The following is a 10,250-nucleotide window of genomic DNA, read 5'->3' as shown; positions in this document are numbered from 1 at the left end:
TTGTCTTTTAGCACATCTGGGTAGTTTTCTTGCTCAAGGATGACTTTTATCTATGATTTGCATGAAAAAATATATAGTATTAGAAAAACATTACTGTCTCATAATTTTCAATGTCTGTGCCTATCTCCCATATCTCCAGATATACATGTATGTGTGTATGTTTAGTAGTACATACATGTGTGTGTGTATATACCCCCCCCCCCCAGTCAAGAAATTAAACACATAACACATCAATCATACAATGATTTATACACACACATTTTTCAAACATACATAGACATACATATTTCAGTTTTTCTTTTGGTTTCAAAACATCTACAAATTCTTTCAGGTTTTTTGCTTTAAATAAAGCTGAAATAATTAACAAATCTATAGCATAAATTAATATAAAAAAGGTTGAGAAAAAACATGCAAAGTAGTGCATCACTATCCCTTCATTTGAGATTTAACAGAAGGCATACAGTTCGTATGGTGACACAGGAGGAAGAAAAAAAAAGTATAAAGAAAGAATATAATTATGTGCTATAATTGAACTTCTAATAGTTTTGTCCTCTTAGATGTTTGAATTGTGCAAAAAAAGCAATTTATTCGCATCTACTAAATATTATGCAAGTCTGACTGCAGAATACTGTATGCCATAAGATTTCAGATGTTCTTCTGGCTCACATGTGTACAGTACAGATCAATGTTACCGCCAGGCAGTATCTTTATTCTACAATGAGTAAATGATGAGTTATTTTTACACAGGAGTCCAGAAATAAACACAGACTCATAAAGGCTTCAGAAACCTTCTGACAGTTCAATTCATATTTATAACTACACCTTTGGAGCCACTGGTCTCCTTACAGTTTTATCACGGGAACCACAGATTGGGTCTTGATGAGAATTATGCTGCATTATGATTAATCACTTGGTTTGAAAAAAGCACTTAATTCTGAAGTAAGATTTTATAATCTTACACCAGCACCACTAAGGGCTGGTAACAGGTAATGACTACAAGCAAACAGACAGAAAAAGAAAATTAATCCTAAAAAAAAAAAAAACACTTGTCTATTTACAGCAATATGTGTTCCTAATTATCTGAAATGACATAGTCTAAAAAATAATAAAATGCAAGGGGGAAAAGCAACTGGGGCCAAATTCGAAGCATTAACAGTGTAATACCTACGTTGAGCTTATAAAAAAAAAACAAGTACGTTTACAATGGGACAAAGGGTCTGTAGTGTTTACAGTAGCGCTGTGGTTTGCACTGTAGTGTCACACGGAGAAGAATCAACGGCTTTATTTTGTTTCTACCAGCAAGAGAGGAGAGCACAGGGATGATGAGAAGAGAGAGAGATGGGAACATTTGGGTGAGCTTGCTTCCTGTTGACGTCTCTCCCTCCCGCTGCTGTCCCTCCCTCAAAGGTCGAGTGGACTGCTTAGCAACCAAAGGTCTCCTGGGAGGCGTAAACCATGTAGAGGAAGCCATCTTCATCTCGCTCTTGTTCGTAGATCTCAGAAATGGGGGTGGACACACTGACCATGCTGTGCTGATTGACAAGAAGAAAAAACGCCTGGGTGGGGTTGAGCTGCAGTCTACGCCTGGAAAACAGAGACGTTTTGACTACTGAGTTAAATGTAAAGGGATATATTTAGGGTTCAGTGCAAGTTCAACAGCATTTGTGGCATAATATTGATTACCACCAAAATCAATGTCCACTTGTCCCTTATTTTCTTCAAAACAAAAATCTGGTTTGCATATCAAAGTAAACATTAAAATAATCACTGTTTTAATAATTAAGCCAAAAGATGCAAACAATATGCCTGATATGATTTTTGTGTGGAAATCAAAATCAACCTTACAGAAATCTGTGTAAAGGTATATCCAATTTTGCTATTTCATTGCCATGAAAATCTTAAACAACTGTATAAACGATGATTTAAACAGCTTTAAAGCTCAAATAACACACAGGTTTTAAAATGAATACACTTCACAATTCTTTTAAAAATCTTTGAAAAAAAGACTTAAAATGCCTCACAAAAAAAGGCTAAAATCTGGTTTAAAGTGAGATACTTAGTATGAAAGTAAATCCTAAAATAATTTGTTTCAATAATATAGCCACAAGATGCAGACAATATGACATATGATTTTTACAAAAAAATAATTAATTTAGCACTTTTGCTGTCATAAAACCCCTTAAACAACCGTATAAACCATGTAAACATTACAACTCACATAACAGTTTTAAAAATTATAAATATATATCTTGCTTTATGCTTTTAAATCATTTAATAACTTGCCTCATTCATTTGAAATGTCTCGCTCAATGATTTTGCCTTATTTATTTATATATTTTAAGAAAACTAGATGATTCAAAATATTTTTTTGTGGCAAATATGCCACAAAATTACGTTGACTGGACTTGTTTTGAACCTGAAATATTTTTAGAATTCATGTCAACGTTTGTTTATTTGATCTTGTTAACAGCCATGTAAATTGCGATTCTAGCGCAGCTGAAATGACACGCTTCGCTTTTAAATTCTATCTAATAATCACTTAAACATTGTTTCGAGTCTGAACTATAAATAATAAAGCAGTCATGACTCGCAGCCAAGGATTATTAAGTATGACAGGCAGCATGGGTCCAACAAAATATTCTTAGTCTGATCATCTGACTGAGTCTGTGTTAAAATACCTGGAAGGCAACACTTATCTACAAGCTTCTCTTGAGAGGAAACTTTAGCTCACTAGAGTCTTGTTTTAAAAATAATACACCGCAATGGATATATGAAAATAAAACACCACAGAGAATGTGGATATTGTGCAAAAATTTTTCCAAGTTCAAACTGTTTAAAAGCATTTGCAGAAGTCCCCTGTGGATGACAGGGTCAACAGACACTCAAATTTGGCACACCATTGCATTCTCCTCCCCCGCCCTGCTTCAACCCCCCACCAGACGAGTAAACAAACCACATGAGACCGAAACAAATATACACGGACAAAAAAAAGCTCTCTGCATATATCAGTAAAATCAAATAAATGTCATGCAGGAAGGTACACTCAACAACCTGATCTTAAAAACTCAACAAGTAAAAAAAAAAAATTATCAAAGGTACAAACTTGAATCTTGGGATATTATGTTTACCTGATTATCTTTACCAGCTCACTCATGTTAACATGGTCAGGGACGAGGAACTTGGTCTTGTCCAAGACAGGAAGTTGCTTTTCTCCCTTATACCTCTCAATGATCACCTGGAGAAAAAATATTAGGCCCATAATTATCCACAACATTTAATCTAACAAATATCTGTGACTTTTCCAGTTGTTTCTGATTTACTGGATAAGAATCAAGTACATGGATTTTTTAAAACTTTACTTGAGCATGGCTAGAAAAATTTATATTCATATAAAATTCCCATTGACTCCCAGGTTTAGAAATCACACTTAAAAAAAATCATCCTTGAAAAACCATCCTTTCAGCCTGTTAGCTGAAATAAAATACAATATTTCGAAGGATGTATTTCAGCTAATTTTCCAAGACAACATTTCTTGTTTTAAAAACCTAAGTTAATAGAAACGATATAACCACATAAAAAAACCTAATAAACGTGATAAAATTATAACAAAATTGCAAAATTACTAACTAAAAAAAATGGAAAACATAAAAATAAAAGCTGATTTAAAATATTAATAACAACTATAATAGCTTCTCACTGACATAAAATAACACTGCTTTGTCACAAATCCTGGTTTCCAAAGACAATGAGAACCCTTAATTAAAATAATTACATATTTATTTTTAGTTGAATTATCTTATTTTAAAGCTGATTTTTCAATCATTTTAAATGATCTTAAAACCTCCTTAGAAGAAGCTTAGCATCTTTAAAAAAGATATGCAAGTAATATCTTGAAAGCAATAAGGTCCTTCTTCACTCAGTCCTAATTCATTTATGACACATCCATAAGCTGAAAGAGTTTCTCACCGGGATTTTATTAGGATGCTGCTCTCGTATCTGCTGCACTTCCTTGCAACGGTCAGCTGAAAACCAAGAAAACAAAACAAAGATTTAATACACTCATTTAGACAGAACGCACTTTAATTGACTACAACACTACCCAAGTATGTGTTTATGTAACTAGAAGCACACAGGATTGACATCACAGTAGTTAAACACTATAGTCACTGCATTAGCATCACTAACAGAAAACCTGTTCAGCAGAAACATTCCCGATGCATAAGAAACTAGTAAGGGTTGCTTATTGCTGGTGTGTTGTTTCCTTGCTGTTTGACATACCCCACTCTATTGTTAACATATATAAGATGTATAAATATTAAAAGTCATTCTCCCCAAAGAGTTTGTGGCATATATAATATTGCTATGAAACTAGAGTCCCACAATTGATCTCACAGGGGATTAGTACTCTTATTTTATCCAGAGTAACCCACTTTTATCTGAGAAGTCTTTTTGTTCTTAGAGCATAATGATTGTGTCAGTGTAACATGGGAAAAAACATACATGTCAAATGCTAAACCACAACACTAAGCCTGCTTGCTGGTACAGAGTAAGAGCCCCAACTTTATGTCAATTCGGCATCTTAACTGAGCCCATGTCAGGGTCATTCATGTCAATTACATAATACCAAAGGTCGGATAATGCATAACATATTGGCCTGGACACTTACAGATATGTTTAAAACAGCAGATATGTTGTTTTTGTTATGTTTAGGAAGATTATGCAAGGGTTTTATGCTCCTCCCTCCCCACACCCTGTCCTTAGTCTGGACTATGAGAAAGAGCTCAAATTACAGCATCATTTCACCAACACGTGTAATCTCCGTCCATTTCTTTAATATTGTTTTTAATCAGTATGTTTATTCATAAAATGATTGCTTTCTTTCGTTTACACCAATTCATAGGCAATAACACTAGTTTCAGTAAATGCATGTTATAGATAATCTATAATAGATGTTAATACCTGACAGTTCAAATAGGGTTAACAATACACCAACATAAAAATCCGTGTATTTTATGTATATGATCTCTAATAAATCATGTGTGGATTAAATCTGTTGTTATTGAAGCCAGGCCTATGGGAAAGGCTAGCTCACTGGATTACCAAATGACATCTGTCGGTTTGGTTAAAAACCGTTTTACTTACATTTTAAACGTATATCTAAATCTCTCTAATCGTTTCATAGGCATGTGAGGCCTTATATGAAACTGTAAAGTGTGTCACCCAACTGCTAGCAGGATATGGAGAAAAACAAACCTGATAAACAAACACACGTATGCTGACACAGCACGAATAAAACTTGTCTTACCAAAGCTCCGTCTCTGTTTGAAGGGTCTGTCAGATGGCATAACTGGACTTGAATGTGATTCAAAAAATATATTGAACTTAAAGGCGTTATATTATATGCTGAATTCTCGGTCGACTTCGCTTCTTCTCGAGATCCTGACTCACTGTAAGCAAACCGAGCTCTAGACAATGTACAAAAGTTCGTGATGTCATAGCAGGATTTAAAGGGACAGAGCACCCAATTAAAGTACATATAAATTTATAACAATACCTTTTCCAACTATTTATTCTAATCGTATTAATTAAGTTTAGCTATTCTGCATTTAATTAACTCTTTACAATAGCTTAATTACGGATTTGTAACATTTTAAATCATTTAACATATCAATAGGTCATATACATTTAAATCAATCTAAACACAGTTTTACATTATGGGAAACTGTGCATTATGGAACTTTGGCTTCATCTTTCCATTCCATATGAAAATATACAGACACAAAATAAATGAAAGGAAATGCATTATTGTTTTATTGTCTTTTTTTTAGAATAAACAAGTACAGTATGTCATAGTGTCATGTTGATACTTAAAGATGATGAACAGCTGGTGAATTTGCAAAAGAGAGAATATGAGAGAACGATAAATTACAACACAAAGAGCAAAATACTGGAGTTATAAGCAAGAGAAGTATAAACTGAACTAGAGCATGAAATGAAACACTTTTGGCAAATAATTCAAAAAGAAAAAATAATACAGCAATATCTATGAAGAATTCAGAACTACTCTGTAGGATTTTGAATGACGATCAGGAAATAGTCTTTATCTGTGGAGAGAACAGAATATAATACTAATTTATGATCAGATTTATCAGTCTATTTACAATTATATATCATAGACAACTCACATCTGTTCAGGTTTTTGTATTCTGAATAAAACTATTTAAAAGTACAACTAGAGTAAAATATTATTCAATATTTAAAACATTTTCCTGATCTACAAAAAATAACATTTCAGGTATAATTATTAATTTAAAGACAAATCATGATTAGTCAAACACTTTCATCCAAGACCTGTAAAATAGCTTCACAGGACCACTAACTTAGTGGTGACTTTTGTGACTTGAAGTTTTAATTAAGTTAGATTGTTTTCACACTTTATCCAAAAGTGAAAATTAGCTTACCCTCAGGCCATTCAAGATGTAGTTGAGTTTGTTTTCTTTTCATAACAGATTTGGAGAAATGTAGCATTACATCACACATTACATCACCAGTGGATCCTCTGCAATGAATGGGTGCCATCAGGAAGACAGTCAAAACAGCGGATACAAACAGCAGAATAATCCACAAGTAATCCAAACAACTCCAGTTCATCAATTAATTCTTTGTGAATGGCAGATTTATCTCCTGATTCAGACCAGATTTGTTAAAGTTAAACACACAGCTTTTTGCTTCACTGGAGTCGTGAAAAATACGTGTGGATTGTTGTGACTCTCACTCTGACGGCACCCATTCACCGTAGAGGATCAAAGTATGTGAATCTAAATTAATCCAAATCTGTTCTGATGAAAAAAACTCTGTTACACATACCATGGACTAAGGGTGAGTCAATTTTCACCAAATTCTAATTTTGGGGTGAAATATTCATTTAATAGTTATTATTAATGTCATTCAAAAATGTATATTGATTTAAATCATTTTAAGTCATTGTCTGGCTTTGAAGTTTGCTGAGAACCACTGCACTAACCTAGTGGAAATGAGCATTTCACAAGTGTACATCTCTTTACCTGGGGCAATCATGATCTCATTCTTCTTTGATCGAACCCTGAGAAAGGTGAGATCATTTTGAGGGTCAATGTCCCTCACCATTCCCCGAGCTTTCATGAGCAGCTGGTGGACATTACCGGCGTACTGAACTGTGCTTGAGTTGTCAAGAGTGCTTTTGATGGGGATGCCTGTTTAAAGAGCACATAGAAATATTACAGATATAACAACAAAGATCTCTTTGTTTTATCAATATCATACTGCCAATGAAGCACATCGTTTACACCCAAACTAAAACATCTGCAAGCATTTCTACTTTGCCAGATACCTTCTGCATTAACAATGATGATTCCTTGTACTCCTTTTTGACTCTGAATCCTTTTGATCGTCTCTTCCACCTCAGCCTGCAACACAAACGCTTAAGAGGTTAAAACGGCAAAAGCAACACGAAATAGGCTGTATGTCATTGCTTAATATCTAATATCCTTCGGAGTAACCGCTCTGAAAATCCATAAAAAAAAAACTTATTTTTGCTTTTGTTTGTTGTATCATTTACTCGAGCAGCAGCTGGCTACTAAGTGTCATATCTTAAATGACAACGCCCTACAGTCAAATTTAGCTCCCCAAAAATCTTAACCGCGACAATAACGAACGAAAAACATATACTTCCAATAACACGCACATATTATCACGTTCAAAAAAAGTGTACTTGCCATTGTGAACGTATGTTGCTGTTTTCGTTGCTTAGATGGATGCCGCGAGCTACGGAACTAGAAGTGTGTATGATGTGAGCTGTCGGTTTTGCGCTACTGCCATCTGCTGGACTGGAGGACAGTCCCCAGCGAGATCTTCGTTCTCTTGTATTAACTAGTCTAATTAGTTTTTTAGATCGATTATCATGCAGTATAGTTTGAGTCAAACATGAAAATATATACATGTCAAACATGAAAATATATACGTGCCATTTTTGCTAAATTTATGTTTTACACTAAACATTAAATAAATAAATATAAACAAAATACAATTTTGAGGTAGTCTCTTCATCTGATACTCTAAGAATTTATTCCAATATAATATGTGTTTGTAGTTATGTTTGCAATTTATATTATCGATTATAGTGACATCTATAAATGTAGGCTACATATTTATTATAGTTACTCAAGCCCTGCAATCAAAGTTAGCAAACAAAAACCCTAACTGAAACAATAACGAACTAAAACTGTTTTTTTCTTCAATTATAAGCAAACGTTATCTAGCTTAAGTGCTAAAATGTACTTGCCATTTTGAAGGAAAGTTGCTGTTTTCGTTGCTATGATGCTTTTTCTTCTTCTTCTTTTGGATTTAATGGCGGTTGGCAAACCAGATTTGGTGTATTTCTGCCACCTCCTGGGGTGGAGTGTGAAGCGTCGATATAAGGGGAGAGAGTGAGAAAACAAATATTTCAATGAAACTAGTTTTCTTTCTAGATTTGGTCACTGTTGAATCATCGACCATCAAGCTCTTCTGTGTTAACCTTTTTATCTTTAGCTCCTTCATTATAACCAGCGTATTTAAGAAAAATATGTTTGACTTTTTCTGGTAGCCTAATCCACATATCGAAAGTGTCTTCACTTTCCTTCCTGTGTCCATAACTCTTACCATCTTCTCTTAATTTTGCTATGATGCTGCAAGCTACCGAACTAGAAGTGTGAAGTATATAAAAGGATGGTTATACATTACTACTGCTGTTACATTTTTGCAGAAAAAAAGGAAATAAAGTTAGCATACTGCCTCCAAGTTATATTACTCAGTGTTATATTTCTGTATTACTAGTAGTGACATGAGATTTGAATGAATGGAATGAAGTAAAATTAACATGTAAAACGACTTACTACTCAATGTTTTATACTTAAAATACTTAATGTATAAAAAGTTCATATATAGACTAAAAAGTTAGCAAAACATAGACTTTTTCACACCTCACCAAAACAAACAATCTTTAGATGACATTAAGAAGTCACCTGGTGTGACTCATTGTTGAATTTTTATATATGGCTGATTCGAGGATAAGAACTAATGAAAAAGAAGTTGATTATATCCTGGCCACAGTACAGATGGTACAGGTACAGTCTGATGAGTGTGGCAGACATGAGGACACACTGGGGATTTATGAGCTCATTTACTTCGTTTCCAAACTTCGCCTCAGGTTTTCCACATAATGACTGCAGCTCGGTCAGCTCTACTCTTAAGTCTAAACATGGAAACTTTGACTTGTTCCATATGTGCAGCTACATGCATGATGGAGGGGTAATAGAGCTCTTTAAAGTGGGCTTTGTGTAAGGTTTTCCTTAACTCCTGCACATTTAAAGTCAAGCACCTCCTGGTCCTCTTCACTGTCTCCTTGTCATGTAATAAATAATTTTACTTTACAGTCAGAGACACTGAACTGCCAGATTCCATCTGAAGTGATGTGAAAAGATCCTTGTCTTGATACCGGTTTTGTTGAGACGCACAGCCATACATTTAACCAAACGAAGGCCAAACTGCAAAAGTTTGTTCTAGTCTGCTGCTAGTACCTCATTTGTTGCTAGCACATTTTTTAAGAGACAAGTTTCCATGCCAACATGCACAATTTCACATTGTGGTTAAATCCCTGTCTCTTAGTCATATGTAACTGGACACCAGCTATTGCCTAATACGGGTTGTCTCATCTTTTCCATGCCTGGTGACGGGGTGAGGAAATATGAGCCGGTGACTAAGTGATTAAAGTACAAGTACTGTTCATTTCAAACCCTTTTGAAAACAATGCTTTTTCTCTATTTTTTCCTGGCTAATAAATACAAACAAAGAAAAAATAATTAGAAAAATAATAATTTGCTTCTTTATAATCTTGAGCTTTTTTGGTTTTTGTCTCAGAAAAGTCTCAGATAAGCAACTCAAATAAATGAATTAATAAATAAAACAAGCTAATTTTCATTTGTTAAATCCTTTATCTGGAAATCTGCTATATATGCTATTAAATTTAATAACTGTTAATGATGGTTTACACTGCTTATTGACTCACATTTTGCTTTCTCACAGTCCTACGTGGACTTCTCATGTTAGTTCAGTCATCACCTGCTTATCATATTGTCCTTCAATAGCAAGTCACTGGCCAAACAGCATTTGCCATTCCTGGAAATTATTAACAAAGCTTAAAAAACAGCAACTCTGTGTGTATTTGTCTGTTA

The 10,250-nt window shown here is 34.2% G+C and overlaps 2 protein-coding genes across 3 annotated transcripts; both read right to left on the bottom strand.

Moving 5' to 3' along the window:
* Positions 1-292: 292 nt before the first annotated feature.
* On the bottom strand, positions 293-5,475 carry map1lc3a (microtubule-associated protein 1 light chain 3 alpha). Its single transcript, XM_059537173.1, has 4 exons — positions 5,306-5,475; positions 3,967-4,022; positions 3,129-3,235; positions 293-1,584 (listed from the first exon to the last, which is right to left on the bottom strand). The coding sequence occupies exons 1-4, from the start codon at positions 5,343-5,345 to the stop codon at positions 1,422-1,424; spliced, it is 366 nt and encodes a 121-aa protein (XP_059393156.1). The 5' UTR covers positions 5,346-5,475; the 3' UTR covers positions 293-1,421.
* A 313-nt stretch (positions 5,476-5,788) lies between these two features.
* Positions 5,789-8,389, bottom strand: dynlrb1 (dynein, light chain, roadblock-type 1). 2 transcript variants are annotated; one of them, XM_059537176.1, is made up of 4 exons: positions 8,321-8,389; positions 7,370-7,445; positions 7,065-7,232; positions 5,789-6,104 (listed from the first exon to the last, which is right to left on the bottom strand). In XM_059537176.1, the coding sequence occupies exons 1-4, from the start codon at positions 8,321-8,323 to the stop codon at positions 6,061-6,063; spliced, it is 291 nt and encodes a 96-aa protein (XP_059393159.1). In that variant the 5' UTR covers positions 8,324-8,389; the 3' UTR covers positions 5,789-6,060. The 2 variants fall into 2 exon arrangements, with proteins under 2 accessions (XP_059393159.1, XP_059393158.1); XM_059537175.1 differs by lacking the exon at positions 8,321-8,389 and adding an exon at positions 7,755-7,864.
* Between the last annotated feature and the right edge of the window lie 1,861 nt (positions 8,390-10,250).

The sequence above is a fragment of the Carassius carassius genome, chromosome 44, assembly GCF_963082965.1.
Source record: "Carassius carassius chromosome 44, fCarCar2.1, whole genome shotgun sequence".
Taxonomy (NCBI): Eukaryota; Metazoa; Chordata; class Actinopteri; order Cypriniformes; family Cyprinidae; genus Carassius; species Carassius carassius.
This window is presented reverse-complemented; position numbering and strand designations above follow the sequence as displayed.

Excerpts from the sequence above, each read along its gene's own strand:
- map1lc3a (XM_059537173.1), bottom strand. The coding sequence starts at position 5,345 with ATGCCATCTGACAGACCCTTCAAACAGAGACGGAGCTTTG. Across the intron at positions 4,023-5,305 it reads CAAACAGAGACGGAGCTTTG|CTGACCGTTGCAAGGAAGTG; the intron begins GTAAGACAAGTT and ends CTTGGTTTTCAG. Across the intron at positions 3,236-3,966 it reads AGCATCCTAATAAAATCCCG|GTGATCATTGAGAGGTATAA; the intron begins GTGAGAAACTCT and ends TTTTTTCTCCAG.
- dynlrb1 (XM_059537176.1), bottom strand. Across the intron at positions 7,233-7,369 it reads CATCATTGTTAATGCAGAAG|GCATCCCCATCAAAAGCACT; the intron begins GTATCTGGCAAA and ends CTCTTTAAACAG. Across the intron at positions 6,105-7,064 it reads TGAGATCATGATTGCCCCAG|ATAAAGACTATTTCCTGATC; the intron begins GTAAAGAGATGT and ends TTCTCTCCACAG.